General features: G+C 37.8%; 3 protein-coding genes and 1 long non-coding RNA gene across 6 annotated transcripts in view; all 4 read right to left on the bottom strand.

Moving 5' to 3' along the window:
* Positions 1-1,209: 1,209 nt before the first annotated feature.
* Positions 1,210-16,747, bottom strand: part of LOC120732097 (myelin-associated glycoprotein-like) — a 40,673-nt gene continuing 25,135 nt past the window's right edge. The window contains exons 6-11 of one of the 2 annotated variants that reach the window (XM_040029441.1): positions 3,085-3,120; positions 2,958-2,990; positions 2,602-2,615; positions 2,033-2,130; positions 1,774-1,966; positions 1,210-1,695 (exon numbers count right to left, since the gene is read on the bottom strand). In XM_040029441.1, the coding sequence (XP_039885375.1) occupies positions 2,120-2,130; positions 2,602-2,615; positions 2,958-2,990; positions 3,085-3,120 (94 nt within the window). In that variant the 3' untranslated portion in view covers positions 1,210-1,695; positions 1,774-1,966; positions 2,033-2,119. The remainder of the gene's footprint in view (positions 1,696-1,773; positions 1,967-2,032; positions 2,131-2,601; positions 2,616-2,957; positions 2,991-3,084; positions 3,121-16,747) is intronic. The other variant, XM_040029442.1, reaches the window with a different exon arrangement.
* LOC120732100 (myeloid cell surface antigen CD33-like) lies at positions 3,255-4,145 on the bottom strand. The gene is made up of 3 exons (XM_040029448.1): positions 3,868-4,145; positions 3,442-3,767; positions 3,255-3,329 (listed from the first exon to the last, which is right to left on the bottom strand). The coding sequence occupies exons 1-3, from the start codon at positions 4,034-4,036 to the stop codon at positions 3,291-3,293; spliced, it is 534 nt and encodes a 177-aa protein (XP_039885382.1). The 5' UTR covers positions 4,037-4,145; the 3' UTR covers positions 3,255-3,290.
* The window catches only part of LOC120732099 (myelin-associated glycoprotein-like), a 46,372-nt gene continuing 35,013 nt past the window's right edge, over positions 5,389-16,747 (bottom strand). Inside the window, exon 8 of one of the 2 annotated variants that reach the window (XM_040029444.1) lies at positions 5,389-6,211. In XM_040029444.1, coding sequence (XP_039885378.1) covers positions 6,178-6,211 — 34 coding nt within the window. In that variant the 3' untranslated portion in view covers positions 5,389-6,177. The remainder of the gene's footprint in view (positions 6,212-16,747) is intronic. The other variant, XM_040029445.1, reaches the window with a different exon arrangement.
* Positions 15,568-16,672, bottom strand: LOC120732102. The gene is made up of 2 exons (XR_005695526.1): positions 16,159-16,672; positions 15,568-16,083 (listed from the first exon to the last, which is right to left on the bottom strand). It is a non-coding gene; the product is annotated as an uncharacterized LOC120732102 (long non-coding RNA).

The raw sequence follows: 16,747 nt of genomic DNA, 5'->3' as shown, positions 1-16,747 counted from the left end.
TACGAGTAAAATTAGTTGTTTTTTCTTTGCCAGTTTAACAGTTCCTGTTTTGCCTGTTAGTACTCCCTGTCTGTTTTCTTACCTGATCTTGTACTTTCTCCTCATGTTCCCCTCTTTCCTCTCTCCCTCTTTGGACTGACAATCATACACAAATAGATTGTATTCAATTAGATGAAAAATTACATTAATATGAAAAAACACTATTAAGATCACTAACAAAAAGTCCCCTCTCAGTGTACTTTCAACCAAAAGGCAAATAACCAAACCACATGAACATCTAATAAAATATATAAATATTGAAACACTGATCCGACATTATTCTTGAGAGACGGATCATTTGATCTTACACTTTTACCTGAATGTGGCTCCTTTTTTTGAAAAAACATCCTTATATCCCTTATGAACCTGGCTGTCTCTGTACACAAATGCACACACGCACACACACACACAACAGGAGTTATAAGGTTAATGGGCATTCAGTCAGTTAGCTAGTTAGTATCCATTTCAAACAGGACAGTGGTAACAACAGTAGGCTACAGACAATTTTAAGTTTTAGATTTTAAATTGGCAATATACATTTAAATGGGAGCAACAGGGTATTCAAATGTTGCTGATTTTACTACAGAGTAGGACGGATTGTAGGGTAGCAAACATCGTCGGAAAACATGTTTTCAACACTGCAGGTTACCTGGTGTAATGCTTTTCAGCTAAAAAGAAACATGGTCTGACTCCTACCTAACTATATAAAGCGTAACTGAAGGTTAAATGCAGCTAATATGTCCTGTTTTAAGCCAGGCACTCACACCTCCGATCCGCTGCGTCTCAGCCACTATCGCTCGGGCAGCAACGGCACTAGAGCCAGAGTGGGAGAGCCGCAAAATGGGCTAAAATCGCCCCTGCTCTGATCTAAAGAAATTTAACACATCATATTATAATAATTATTTTCTTGTACTCACACTTGTTATTTGATCTCCACCTCAATTTAACAGTAACATGCAACACGCACTGTATTCACAATCTATTTGAATGAAAAAGGTCATTTGCTCTCTGTTGAATATTATTCAATTGTAAGTTTGAAGTTAAAGTTGAAATTTTACTGAATACTGAAGGTCTTCACCGTTCAAGCAATAAACAGCAATAAATTCAGTCTCAGCACAAATGAAGATTTAATGTTCAAAAACAGGTTTACAGTATTGATACGTCTGTTTAGAAAATCAGGAAGTGGTGGGATTACATTGATAAATGTGCAGTTAACATTCTGGGAAACAATAGTGCAACCTTTAAAGTATGAAAACAAAGAGAAAGCATCATATTAGCTGATTAAAAAATGCTAGAATACACTATGAACTTCAATGATACGGAGGAGCACAGGTCACTAGAGTTATGCTATGAAAGTATTCACAATACTTTCTGTGGAGCGCCAAACACTAACACTATAAAAAACAACTCAAACATTTCTATGGCAAGCAATGAACTAGTATATACTAAGATTTAACTAGACAGCGCTAAGAGAGGCACAACAATGTAAACCGTGACCATGAACTATGAACAAGAATTGTGCTGTGAGAGAGTCCAGTGAATAAGTCTCTTGCTGTCAGGGGCAGCAGCCAGGGAACCCAACACTGGGTATTTTCCAGAGCAGGAACCCTATACTGCAGGGCAAGGGAGGATTGCAAAGCGGGGCTCCCTGAGTCACTAAAAAGAGGAAGACAGGGATTAAAATGAGCTCCAGGTGTAGATCCAGAGATGGGTAGTAATTAGTAACAGTCTTACTTGGTGCAGGGGGAGGCAAAGCGTAGGGGGAAGGAAAGGGTCCGGATGAGGCATGAGTAATGGCTGAAAACACTATTCTGTAGCAAGCTGGGCAGTTATGCAGGCAGGTACGTGAAATGAAGACGCTATGAGCAGATCAGCGGCTGCATGAAGACAGGTTTATGTCGGTGAGGTACTGGCATCCGACAGACTACTGAGAACAGAGGAAAACAAGGTAAGTAGAGAGTTTAACTAGATCTCTGACTGTGAAGTTACTAACGAGGGTTAGTTGACGTTCTGGCGATGAGTGTTTGAGAGCGCTGGTCTTAAGAGCCTGCAGCCTAATTACTCACAGTTGTGAGTGATTTCAACCATTGCCTGAAAAAAAAAAAGAAAATACAGGTTTAAAATATATATGTATGATTTTAAGTTCAAGCAAAGGAACAAAGGACAGAAACAGAAAGGAATGGGATAGGTGAGAAAACACAATAGGCTGGAAAACTTCAAAGATGGGAAATAAAACAAAACATGAGACACAAGGAACTTTCAAAAAGTGAAAAACTACTAAGAAGAAAAACAAAATGCATAATGTGTATCTTACTCTACATTAATTTCTAAGAGGAAATAAGGGGGAAGTGAAATAAACCACTGCAAGAAGGACTCCTGAAAACCTAACAAAACTTATTCAGCCAGAAATTTTTACTTGCATTTCATTTTTATAATGTTTAAAAATATGTAGAGTATGATCAAATTGTGAATGTAGAAAATGCTGACAAGAGTTACAACTGTAAATTCAGAAGTAATAACATAACATGGATATGTAAGCAGCATTAACTTGTTATATCTCACCTTCAGTGTCTCCCCTGATGAAAACACAGAAAAGAACGGAACATAGGTTATCATTTTAAATTTAATATCAAAACCACCAACAAAGAAAACCATGAAATCCTTGTTAGACAATGACAATGAGGCGGAAAGTTAGACCATCTCTGAAGCGAGTGAAGTACCAAAGACTTAAAACGTCCTTTGGCCTTTAATCAGAATGAATTAACTAATCTCAAGACCTGTGTGGATGCAGAATTCCAAAGATATTGGATAAAAAAAAACAAAAAAACAAAACAAGAGAAAACAAAATGCCTGCATGAATGCATATCTAATGCTCCAAACTGTAAATTTAAAAAACAAAAAAGTTTTTTTTTTCTCACCTACGAGATAACCTGGAAAGCCTGTTCCACATGCTGTGATAAATAAAAACAATCATTATATTGTTATCATATATGATGACAGGCTCAGAAACCAACTGCATTTGATCCAAAATATTTTTCTACTTACGTTCCTTCTTGATTTTGAAGCTCTGCAATGCGGTTTCTTAAACAGAACAAAAAAAAAACGTATATTAAAGAGCGAACTTTAGAACTGATGAGAGGAAAAATGTCTCCTCCTTGTTAACAGAAAGCTTGATTCTCTATAAAATGACTCGTATTTTTTTGCCATGAAAATGCAGAAGATGCCAAAGAGCAAAGCTGTACCAATCCCCACTACAGCAGGAATGATGATGTGATTACAGTTCTCAATACCTGGAAATAGACAGAATTTATGACATCATTAAGAATGCATACAGTCATTGAAAGATACTTTTAACAGTGATGTTAACATTTTCTTAATCATGCAAAGTTAAGGTGAACCAACATATTGGAAGAGAAGAACTGAAAGGATCTCACGTTTTACATTCAGTGTGAATTTTGAGGAGGATGTTTGCCCTCCATTAAATTCAGCTGTGCATGTCAGCTCTCTGTTGTCATCCTTCTCCTCAGGAATAAATGTCAGGATGGACTGTGTCTCCCAGTTGCCAGAATGAATTAGTCTATGGTACACAATGATCCTTTCTGTCTTCCAGTTCCATGTAAGTGTAGGTACATGGGTTGGACAGGTGTGGATGACTGAACAGATGACAGTGTAGGGCTCTCCTTGAGTGGCTGCCATTGGCTGAATCAATGTAGGCTCTGCAGGGTCAGCTGAAGATGAAAAAGGCAGACATACAGTAAGAGGCAAAGTGATTTAACAGAAAACTGGTATAGATATTTGGAATTGGAAGGTGGAAAGTCGGTGACACACTGATCATGTTCAACTCGACGCAGTCTTCAACAAAGGAGAACATGTCCTTGGTGGGGTCACTGTTTTCTGTTCGCACTAGTTCAACCCGGAAACAGAAAGGGCCGTTGTCATGATTTCTAATTTGAGTTATTTCTAAGGTGCAGTTGTTCTGGCCCAGCTCTCCCAACATCTTTGTGTTCGGCCCTTAAAGTTGTCCTTAATCAGTGTAGCATCACTATGAAAGATGTTGTTTCCTTTAGTATCTGGTGTTTTGCCTTTATAGTGCCACACTGCTCTGAGTCTGGACGTGGGCAGGTTTCCTCCAGTATGGGAGAATGAACATGGTACCACAACACAGGATCCAACCAGAGCATCAATGCTTTTTACAACCGTGGCCTTCCATTCATCACTAGACGCGGAGCTACAGATGACTGAAAGAGAATTTTGAAAATAACAAGGAAATTATTTAATTATACACATTAAGCATAAAGAGACTGGAAATAAATAGCTGACCAGTGATGTTACCTGCAAAAAGCAGAAAGAATTCCTTCATAATTTTCTGCTTGGCCATTCTTCTCTGATGTTGGGATGTTTGATTGACACTAAAGAAATCAAAACACTACATTTTACTATGATAACCAAAGCAAACCACAGCTGTCAAAGTAGACTTTATTCAAACAGCATTAATGCCAATAGACATTTATTTAGAATTATTCATACAAATTTCTATCTGACAAATACGAGCCATCATTGTAAAAAGTGATTTTCCTGGTGTGTAATGTCAATAAAGTGCTAAGTAAATAATGCCAAATAAATAATGGCATTATTTCACTAAAAGTATCATACATGCTTATATGTATATGTGTCATTTATACAAATGGGTGAGACAGACAATACCAAAAAGTACAGCCACGGAACAAAACCTTCAAGCAACACTAGAGGGCGCACCCTTCACCATCTAGACTCCAATGTTAAATTTTTATTTTATTTTTTGATATACTTTCTGAATGGAAGAAGAGAATATCAGTTCTGTGTAGATTTGAAAATTTGCAGTCTTCAACAAAGGAGAACTTGTCCTTGGTGGGGTCATTGTTTTCTGTTTGCACTAGTTCAACAGAAAGGGCCATTGTCATGATCTTTAACATCGGTTATTTCTAAGGTGCAGTTGTTCTGGCCCAGAAGTCCCACCAGCTTTGTTGGGTCCTTAAAGCTGTCCTTAATCAGTGTAGGATCCTCATGATAGATGGGTTTTTTGTGTGCCATCTTTTTCATGCCAGATTCCTCTGAGTCTGGACGTGGGCAGGTTTCCTTCAGTATGGGAGAATGAGTGTTGTGGTACCACAACATAGGATGTAACCAGAGCGTCAATGCTTTTTACAACATTGGTCTTCCATTCAGCACTGGACACGGAGCTACAGATGACTGAAAGAAAATTAAGGGAATGGCACCGTAATAATGACTTCAATTGTAAGTTTGAAGTTAAAGTTGAAATTTTACTGAATACTGAAGGTCTTCACTGTTCAAGCAATAAACAGCAATAAATTCAGTCTCAGCACAAATGAAGATTTAATGTTCAAAAACAGGTTTACAGTATTGATACATCTGTTTAGAAATCAGGAAGTGGTGGGATTACATTGATAAATGTGCAGTTAACATTCTGGGAAACAATAGTGCAACCTTTAAAGTATGAAAACAAAGAGAAAGCATCATATTAGCTGATTAAAAAATGCTAGAATAAACTATGAACTTCAATGATACAGAGGAGCACAGGTCACTAGAGTTATGCTATGAAAGTATTCACAATACTTTCTGTGGAGCGCCAAACACTAACACTATAAAAAACAACTCAAACATTTCTATGGCAAGCAATGAACTAGTATATACTAAGATTTAACTAGACAGCGCTAAGAGAGGCACAACAATGTAAACCGTGACCATGAACTATGAACAAGAATTGTGCTGTGAGAGAGTCCAGTGAATAAGTCTCTTGCTGTCAGGGGCAGCAGCCAGGGAACCCAACACTGGGTATTTTCCAGAGCAGGAACCCTATACTGCAGGGCAAGGGAGGATTGCAAAGCGGGGCTCCCTGAGTCACTAAAAAGAGGAAGACAGGGATTAAAATGAGCTCCAGGTGTAGATCCAGAGATGGGTAGTAATTAGTAACAGTCTTACTTGGTACAGGGGGAGGCAAAGCGTAGGGGGAAGGAAAGGGTCCGGATGAGGCATGAGTAATGGCTGAAAACACTATTCTGTAGCAAGCTGGGCAGTTATGCAGGCAGGTACGTGAAATGAAGACGCTATGAGCAGATCAGCGGCTGCATGAAGACAGGTTTATGTCGGTGAGGTACTGGCATCCGACAGACTACTGTCTGTGAATAGGGTGGGACTTCTATAGGGTGGGACTTCTGGGCCAGAACAACTGCACCTTAGAAATAACCGATGTTAAAGATCATGACAATGGCCCTTTCTGTTGAACTAGTGCAAAAAGAAAACAATGACCCCACCAAGGACAAGTTCTCCTTTGTTGAAGACTGCAAATTTTCAAATCTACACAAGACTTTTTACAACATTAGTCTTCCATTCAGCACTGGACACGGAGCTACAGATGGCTGAAAGAGAATTAAGGGAATGGCACCGTAATAATGACTTCTCTGCAATTTCTTATAAAGGTATACATTATTTGTAAAGCAATTGTTAACCAAGAGGTGACTCATTATGTTACTTGTAAAAAGCATACAAGTTATCATAAACTTTGTTTTGCATTCCATGTTTCTTGAGGATCTTGCAAGACACTGCAGGATTTTTCCATGAAAAAACATACAAATAAATAAATGCATCAAAATCACTTCAATACATGGAAATTACAACACAGTTTTAGAAGTTAGACAACTTTAAAATATATTTATAATAAACAGGCATAATTAATATTCTCATATGGACTATTATATTGCCATTTATATTTTGCCTGCACTATTTGTCTCTGAAAGCAGCAAATCTCTCACTTGTCAGGTTCCTTGTATATCTACCTTTAATGTCTTTGCCATCATACTGCAAGAAAAGTATCAGGGGTTCCTAAAGTCCCCAATCAATATACCAGGCTTCGGTGACTTAAAAAAAATAGAGAGAAGCTCATGCCAGAGCCAGTGAATTTTTTGGCAAATTACATAGGCTACATGACCATCTTTATTCTCCAACACAGCCTGAACTCTCTTAGGCAAACTTTCTTAAAATCTCTTTAAGTAGTTCTCAGCAATAGTTCTTCAGCATAACTTACAATAATTTATTTTGAGTGCTCCAGTAGATTTTCATAACGTACAGGCTGTGATCAGCTGACCTGCTGTGGATGGATACACCTGAATTGAACCAGATGTAAGCCAATGTTTCTTTAGTTATCCTGCGTGATTTACATTTTCCACACCGACAGTATACTTTTTATACTAGACTGGCACTGTGCACCAGTCACAGACTGTTTTTTTTTCTTTCTTTTTTTTACTTTAAATCCATCACAGTGCAGCATACTAACCTGTTTGTCTTGCATTACCTGTAGATCATTTTCATGGAATCTTTAATTGACATAGTTAGTCTAGCTTAGTTTGTTTTGCAGCAGGTTTCACAATATGCAAAACATAATGTCACATGTATACATTTGATTTAAAAACATGAGGACTTACATGTAAGCTTGAAATTTCCAGTTTATCAAATCCCACCGAGGAGTCCTTACCTTTAAGGAAACAGTCAAAACAAAGGCATGAACAGGACCATTTAACAACCAAGACAACCTAAAATACAAATACTGATACATGATATATACAAATAAACTAAAAGCACAAGCAAGCAGAACTAGTAAACATAACACAACATAATAATGAGTAAACAAGACTCAAAACTCTATTAACAACAAACACTGTGGAAACGACCCTGGGACCATAGCACACACACAGTTTGTGTGTTTGCTGATGTTTGTTGGGTTGATAGAAACGTTGCATTTTAAGTTGCCTGCATTTTTAACATCCTTTAACTTTAACGTCCCTTTATGTTCGCTACTCTTTTTTTTAGCTCAAATTCAAATACAAATTTTATTTGTCACATACACAATCATACACAGTATGACATGCAGTGAAATGCGTATTGCTGTGCAATTTCCGAAAAGACACGAGAATGAAACTAAAATTAAATATCAAGTATAAATTTAAGTTAAAAACCACAGGTGTGCAAATCAGCAGTGTGCAGACAGAAACCGCAACGAACAAGTTTAACCCCTATTGGACACGATTGTGCCTCTTTAATCTCGTTTTATGCGACATCCCCTGGTGATTAATAAACGAACAGGACGCGTATCATGTGTTACTGTTTAGGCTTAAATCGGCTCGCAGTGACGTGAAATATTCTCAAATACGCACTAAACCTTTCTCTCCATCGTTGCGCCACTTCTTCCAAACAAAACTTTTTCCTACTTTTTCGTAAGAAATTTGATTGGGCAATCCAGTGTCAGTAATGAAAATGAAGAAACGGGCTGCTGCCTTTGCTTCCTGGTCGGTCCATAAACCCGAAAGTGTGCCTGTCCACCAGGAAAATGCCCGGTTTACCAGATTACCAGTCCAGCCCTGCCTCGGGCCGAGCATGGTTAAAATGTAGACTGAGAGTGTCGCCTCTCGGCTCAACTATCGCTCCATCACGACAGACCGCTACTGATCGAGGTGCTTAGGTTGTGCTTTCAACCTAAGCACAAAACTTAAACACAGTTCATACTGTTATCTATTGTGTTGTCATTACAGTACTGTTTTACCTGCTTCTACTCAGTTGTTTGTCTCTGCAAATCTCTGACATCATCTCCGACTCTTTCGGGAGGATTTTCAAATCTTTCCAGCTGGAACCACCCACTTCACTGGAATCCTAGAAAGAAGTACAGCAGTCTTACTAACATACAAAAACATGATCAGGATAAGATGGCGGATACAAAAAATCCTTCACTGGAAATGGGACAGGGCCGTTTCTAACTTTTTTGAGGCCCTATACAAGATTCTGTTTGGCAGACTCTATTTTATAACATTACACAGGGGGGGGGTTACAACTATTAAAGACATTGCTGTGATGGTTGCTGTGGATGTTTTGGGTGAACTTGGCGTGCACATTTCCTGTTTTAAGCTGTCTGCCAAAGGGGGGCTGCATTTCATTTCAGAGTGCCAACAGTCTGCTATAACTTGAATTCAAACCCTATTTTATACTTTCAGAAAAGGCCTGTTATTGATGTTTATAACACACACACACGCACACACACACACACACACACACACACACACACACACATATAATTACACCCGTTGAAACTTTATCTCACCATGACAATGTAACTTCACTAAAACCTTTAAAATATGTGGTATAAAAGAGAAAAATGGTGAAACTAATATGTGATATAGACTCATTACATGCAAAGCGAGGTATTTCACGCCTTTATTTGTTACAATTTCGATGATTACAGCTTACAGCTTATAAAAACCCCAAATTCAAAATCGCAGAAAATTTGAATATTACATGAAATCAACACTTCAAACACCAAGGAACTGGTTGTGAACTTCGGGAGGTCCAGACCATGTCCACTGCCAGTTCAGATAGAGGGAGAGGAGGTGGAGGTGGTCAGCACATACAAGTACCTCGGGCTGTCGGTGGACAACAAACTGGACTGGTCATGCAATGCAACACGCAGCACCTGTATAAAAAAGGCCAAAGCAAACTGTATTTCCTCAGGAGGCTGGCTCTGCGGTTGGCATGAAGCTGGACACTCTGGTGACAGTGACAGAGAAGAGGACATTAAAGAAGCTGTTGGACATTATGGACAATGCTGGGCATCATCTGCACACGGTCATAAACAACCAGAGGAGTCTGTTTAGTGACAGGTTGCTTCTCCCAAAGTCAAGGACCAACAGACTTAAAAACTCCTTTGTCCCACACGCCATTAAACTGTTTAACTCCTCGCTGGAGGGGAGAGGGAGGAGAAACAGGGGGACAGTTGAGGGCGGGAACATCTAATCTGCAGTGCCCTTTTCACTGTGCAGTATTTTTTCCATATTCAATGGTGCAATAGACTCAAAATAGTTGAAATGTGCAATTCCCTGGTTATTCCTATTATCCTATTTATCACTATTATATACTCTATATTTATATATGTCTCTGTGTTTATATATGTGTATATGTGTATATATGATATATTTCTATTTCTGCTTACATTCTTTTGCAACTTCTGTCAGTGCTGTGCTACTGGAAACAGAATTTCCCAGAGGAACCCACCCAAGGGATTAATAAAGTTTTATCTAATCTAATCTAATCTAATCTAATCTAATCTAATCTCTAAATCAATAAAACAAGGATTTTAAATAGAAAAATGTCAGACCTCTGAAGTCACTTAGTTTCAGTACTTAGTTTGGGTCCCCTTTAAAAAAAAAAAAAAAGGTAAATGGCCTGTATTTGTATAGCGCTTTACTAGTCCCTAAGGACCCCAAAGCGCTTTACACATCCAGTCATCCACCCATTGGTGATGGAAAGCTACATTGTAGCCACAGCTGCCCTGGGGCGCACTGACAGAGGCAAGGCTGCCAGACACTGGCGCCACCAGGCCCTCTGACCACCACCAGTAGGCAATGGGTCAAGTGTCTTGCCCAAGGACACAACGACCGAGACTGTCCAAGCCAGGGCTCAAACAGGCAACCTTCCGATTACAAGGCAAACTCCCAACTCTTGAGCCACGATCGTCCACAATTACTGCCTCAGTGCGGCGTGGTATGGATGCTATCAGCCTGTGGCACGGCTGAGGTGTTATGGAAGACCAGGATGCGTCAATAGCAGCCTTCAGCTCTTCTGCATTGTTCCGTCTCATGTCTCATCTTTCTCTTGGCAATGCCCCATAAATTCTCTATGGGGTTCAGGTCAGGCAAGTTTGTTGGCCAATTGAGCACACTAATCCCTGTATGATATTGCCGTATAACTACCTATATGATGACTTAGACTAATAATGCATGTTAGATAATAAAAGTTATGCATGAATTCAGCTAACACAATTATTTATTGCATATTTTCTTTGGATTTTCTACAGTAACTTTATAAATAAATGCAAATCTCGTATTGTTACAGCTTTGAAATACAGAACTTTAAAACTTTCCCTCATGAAAGGTAATAAATCAGTCATCAAGACATATTTTATATGCAGTAAAAGACTGTCAAGATAATTCTGACTATAAAGTCAATGTATTAATGTGAATTTCCTTTGTCAAAACATGCTGCTGACAAAAGTTGAAAACATGACAACTCAATATAGTAAAGCTATGTGAACCCCCCCCCCCCCAAACTTAAAGCAATGTGGTGAGTGACAAAAGGGATGTCATGTTACACTATGCATGGATGGCAGAGTTGTGGAGCCAATATTGCAGGACTCAGGTGAGTAAGTAGAGTTAAACCACAGCTTTATTGCTGGAAATCAAAGGAAAGGAAATTCAAGGAACTAGTGACGCTGCGTCTGATACTGAAACCCCAAGACCTGTGTTGAGCATAGGGGGCATGTCCAAATGAAGTCCATGTCAAGGCCCTTATCAGGTTACAGAATATGGCATGACCAAACATAAATGAGGTCCCGTTTCACTGAAATGAAGGAACTCTTTATGTGATTCGATCTGCTGAAAATGCGGGAATCGATTTCTTGCTTAAACTGGATCCAAGGTGTTCCCTAACATCAGCTGTTAGGGAGCATTTTGACACAGTATCTCACAATGATAACATACATCTTTAATCAATCACAGATAGGCTTATTCAGGACATCATATGGGTATTCTGCAATTTGGTACATCTTTATGTTTATATATCGACTGGCATGTAGCCCATATGTAATATCACAGCAGGGCTGCTGTACATTGAATAACCAGCAGATGTCAGTACTTCCAAATGAGCTGTTGAACGGGTCTTCATGTGATCTGGATTTTGGCAAAGCAAAAAGGCAGATAACACGGTAAAAAAGGCAAACTGTCATGAGAATTGGACATATTCTTGGAAATGCTAACTAAAGAAATACACAGGAAACCACCAAACAGACAGGACAGACACCTATAGGGAGGTTGCAAAAAAGAAAGACGGAAACTAAGGACTTAAATAATCATTAGTTAATCGGGAAGATAGAACACAGTTGAATTCGATCATAATAACAAGACTAGGGCAACATAATTGAAACACAATGCACGCAGGACAAGAGACTACCAAAAGAAGACAGGACACAAACAGAGATAGACCCAGATTCCAGACACATAAACTTAAACACAGAGGGAAGGAGTAAACACAGACATGTGAATAACAGGAAGACCAGACAACCATAGAGACAGGGCACAGAGTAGATACGGAGACATGACCAGGGCCAATGATGAAGATAACTAAATATTGCAAACTAAGGAGAGATCAGGATATAAAAAGATTATAGTTTCATGTTTAGTTTGTAGTCTGTAAACTAGACACAAACCAAAGGTATGTCAACACCAAAACAAAGACTGACACTTCACAGACCCAGTGAAACCATACAGGTGTTATGACAGACTGGAGAAACTGAAGGTAAACAAGCACAAAGATGCTGAAGACAGGACATGGAGACAAGGACAGACTGGTCACAAAAAGAAGAACCAACATATAACAAGAAATCAAGAGCTATAACTATCAAACTCAGAGGCACTCAAACATAATATACTCAGGAACGAGAACATAAATAATTTCTGAATTTCAAGACAATTTATGATAAGTCCATAAAAAACTCAAAATACTGAGCCAAAGGCAGCAGCTGAGTATAAACAATGAAATACAATCAATTACAAAGAAGGGACAATGGCAGCAAATAAACTGAGGGGAATAAGATATGACCAGAGATTACAGAATAAATCAGGAATTGAAGTTAACCTTTACCTGGATTACTTAAGGACTTTATAAGTCACAGAATCAACAGTTTCCAAGAAGTTTGGTTTCTTAATTGCAGTTTGCTGGAAATAGTTTATTTTGATGCACATGCTGTTTTCTTTGCAAATTTGCATCATATGATTATTTTTTTGTTTTTCCTGCAGTATATAAAAATTGCTGTATCTCCAAAATAAAACTATGAAGACACTCAAAATAAATTTCCTGTTGTTGTAAACTATTTTTTGCAACTTTTTTGTATTTAAGGTTTTGAGGGATAAACCTCTTAAATTTCTCCAAGTAGAACTATATGTAAAAAAAAAAAAAAAAAACAATTTTCAATTTTTCTTGTAGTTTATTGCACTTTTTTGCAATTAATGTAGTTACTATGGACTTAATGCATACATATTATTAAAATATGGGTTATAACAGTTGTATTGATGTATAGCAACTTGAAATGCTCCCACAAATGGCACTACAACATGTAAAAAAATAATATAAGCTCTGGCGGACTTGGTTCTATGGTAGGTCTTAAAGGGTTAAATAAATATTGTCAAATAATCGATATCTCAATTTCAGTGAAAATAATAGTGATTATCATTTTTGCCATAATTGAGCAGCCCTAATTGTGCACACGATAAAAATGCCCCTTGAAAGCAGAGTATGTGGTGAATGTTTGGCTGCAATTGGCACCAACACGTTTAAAAAGACAACAAGGCTCATTCTTATGCACTCTGCAATGTAGTACATAGCCTCTTAATGTGACCAATACCTTTTTACAAAAGACGCAGATGATCATTTTTAGTATTTCAAAAGTTAGCCTGTGCTTTTCAGCTGAACTAGCATGCTAGCGCTAGGTTATCAAGCATTGGTCTAAATATCAACTGGTGCTTTTATCTCGAAAAAAAATCGCCAAGATATTAAACTTACCGTGCAAACTTTCTGACGAACAAACACAAATCTTCAGAAAAACACTTGAAATCGTATGTTTGTAATTTGTCCTAAAAACGTAGTTGCTAAAAGTTCAACGTTTTCTTCTCCCGTCTTCTCTCTCCACTCTGCAAATGGTGCGTGCTGGCTCGTTAGCTATAGTCGTGAACTAGGCACACTTCTCCTCCTGCCCTCACGTCATTATCCAATCAGAGATGAGCTTCAGATGCACATTCAAAATTAGGCGCGCTCAGTGCAACGGAGAGTAGCCTAAAGTAGCTTACAGCTCTGTGGAGATGAGGCGCTATAGAAATCCTATGGGAGGCACTGTAAGTTTGTTTAGCCTGTAATAATGAGACATTGCTAACCTAACCCAAAAAAGTAGTCTAGTCTAAGTATCACATTGCAATTAAAAGAAACATAAAGAATACAAGCATTATGACAGAAGCATTACTTAGTCGTTAAATAATAATTTCTTACAGGTTACTCTACAATAGGCTGCAAATAGCCCGAATGATTTAAGAAAAAAACATGATGTAAACAATTTTAATTGTATATTTTTATATAGCCTATAAATAGAGAGGCAATCTCTCAGGTTCACAATGACATCTTCTGTGAAAACATTTTTATTAGTCCTATCCCTGAATTTGCATCATTTCATGAATCATGTTAAAAGTAGGCCCAGTATATCCATGCAGTTGTAAAGTGACTTAAATATATAATTCTTGTATTTTTAAAAACAACTGACTAAAACTATAATTTTTTACATGTCAAATTAACATAATTGTTTGGTTATGAGTATTAAGGTATTTCACTGTTTTTGTTCAAAGTATTTGTAGTTTTAACCAATAAATTTGATTATAATCACACATTGATGTTGTAAATATAACAAAAACATTCTGTTTAAAAGTTTACAAAAATTCACTGTGATTGAAACAGAAAAATTGTGTTTTGGGGTTTACTATACATTTCTGTAGGGATTTTACACGGTTTTTATGTCAATTTCACTGCCATTTTTTACAGTGTAGGGGGAAGGAAAGGGTCCGGGTGAGGCGTGAGAAATGGCTGAAAACACTATTCTGTAGCAAGCTGAGCAGTTAGGCAGGCAGGTACGTGAAATGAAGACGCTATGAACAGACCAGCGGCTGTATGAAGACAGGTTTATGTCGGTGAGGTACTGGCATCCGACAGACTACTGAGAACAGAGGAAAACAAGGTTACTACAGAGTTTAACTATAATGAGGATCTCTGACTGTGAAGCCTTCACTAATGAGGGTTAGTTGACCTTCTGGCAATGAGTGTTTGAGAGCGCTGGTCTTAAGAGCCTGCAGCCTAATTACTCACAGGTGTGAGTGATTTCATCCATTGCCTGAAAAATAACAAAATACAGGTTTGAAATATATATGTATGATTTTAAGTTCAAGCAAAGGAACGATGTGGTGGGAGTTCGCTGTTCTCGTCGGCTCTACACTGTAAAAAAAAATTGTTGCGAAAACTTAAAAACTCAAGGCAACCCACTGCATTTACGTTTTTAGGTTCTGATGGATAACTTATAATTTCAAGTTTAGGAGAAAAGTTGCTTCAACTAATGTTTTTGTGTTTACAAGATTAATAACTGTGCTTTTTCTTAACTCATATTTTATTGTTTTTTATTGTGTATTTCCTTAAGTTTACACAAGGTATTAGTTTTAATTTTGGCAACATATTTCCTAAAGTTTGCAAAATATATATTTTTTTGTTTTGCCAATGTATTTCCTAAAGTTTACACAACATATTTTTTTTGTTTTGCCAATCAATTTCCTAAAGTTTAGAAAAAGTATCCTTTATAGTTTTCATAAGGTGCTCCCTGTTGTATTAATGAATGTTTACACAATGTTGATTTTCAAATAACTTTATTGTGTTCAAACACAACTGCACCACTGACAATGTTTTGAGATGAGCCATTTTTAACATACCGACAACATTCAGCCACAAATAAAGTCCTTTTCCAAAAACAAAAAAAAGGCAAATTTTTGTAATAAATGTTACTCATCCCATTTTAAAGGTGTGGTATTGTCAGTCAGAATATCAAACCTATCTTGATTGATAGTCACTAACAAACAGATCAAAACATAAGATGGCAGGATGTGAACTCTTCTATCTGGTTTCCATACAGCAAACAAATGTGTACTTGAGTTCTTTGGGAAACTCCATGTTGAGCCCATAAAGTAAGCCAAACAGGTAGGCAAAGGCAGTGGGAAGGTCTGTCAGATCATCAAGAATAATGTCCTCTTCCAAAACAATGGCAGTGTTGACCCCTGTGGACTGCGAGTTGGGTCCCACGCAGTCCTCCAGCACAGTGAGGATGCCCACCGTAACACCGCGGGTTGCCCTCTCAACTGGATCTGTATCCTATGCAAAATTAACAACAGTACATATAAGTGTCTGTAAACCAAAACTGAAGATTGAGAAGATTTGCATACTCACCAGACATGTTAAGAAGAGTTTGGTCTCGTCGTCGCGAACAAATATCGGTAACCCTTCCAAACTGATGGTTCGTCAATGCTGGACTATGTTTGAGACCTAAAACAAGGAAATCAAATAAGACTCAGTCTCATTTATAAACCTACCATTTTGTTTTAAAAACACATTAAGTGTTGTTGCTAAAAATACAGCCTTTAGAAATAAGATGTTAAAATTAGTTATTCCAGATAATTGCTCATGGTTTTGTCAGGTTTTTTTTAAGTAATTTTGATGCAAAACCAATGTAGCACACTTATGAATACATTCATAACAAAAAGTGGCACGAGAGTTGAACTGTCCGTCATGACCTGCCATCTGCCAAACACACAGCGCTGCTTGTTATCTTATAATCCCATTCAGGAGGACACTTTTTTTGAAAACTAACAATTTTTATATCAATTTGGAAACTTCAGGTTCATGCACAAGTTTTGCAAACAAAGTTATATGGTACTATTTACCTAAAAATGCAGGCAAGGCCTCAGGCGTTTTTTATATAACCATTTAAATCTATTTACAGAACAATCAGGTGTTCTGCATCAAATAAGAAGGCACA

Source organism: Simochromis diagramma, unplaced genomic scaffold (genome assembly GCF_900408965.1).
Source record: "Simochromis diagramma unplaced genomic scaffold, fSimDia1.1 OVJJ01000361.1, whole genome shotgun sequence".
Lineage (NCBI taxonomy): Eukaryota > Metazoa > Chordata > Actinopteri > Cichliformes > Cichlidae > Simochromis > Simochromis diagramma.
The sequence above is the reverse complement of the archived record's forward strand: the minus strand, read 5'-3'. Positions and strand labels throughout refer to the sequence as shown.

Bases quoted from the DNA above. Each gene is read 5' to 3' on its own strand.
- LOC120732100 (XM_040029448.1), bottom strand. From the start codon at position 4,036: ATGTTGGGAGAGCTGGGCCAGAACAACTGCACCTTAGAAATAACTCAA. The intron at 3,768-3,867 runs GTGTGTCACCGA...TTTCATCTTCAG, and splicing joins CGTCGAGTTGAACATGATCA to CTGACCCTGCAGAGCCTACA. The intron at 3,330-3,441 runs GTTGGTTCACCT...GTCTATTTCCAG, and splicing joins CAGTTCTTCTCTTCCAATAT to GTATTGAGAACTGTAATCAC.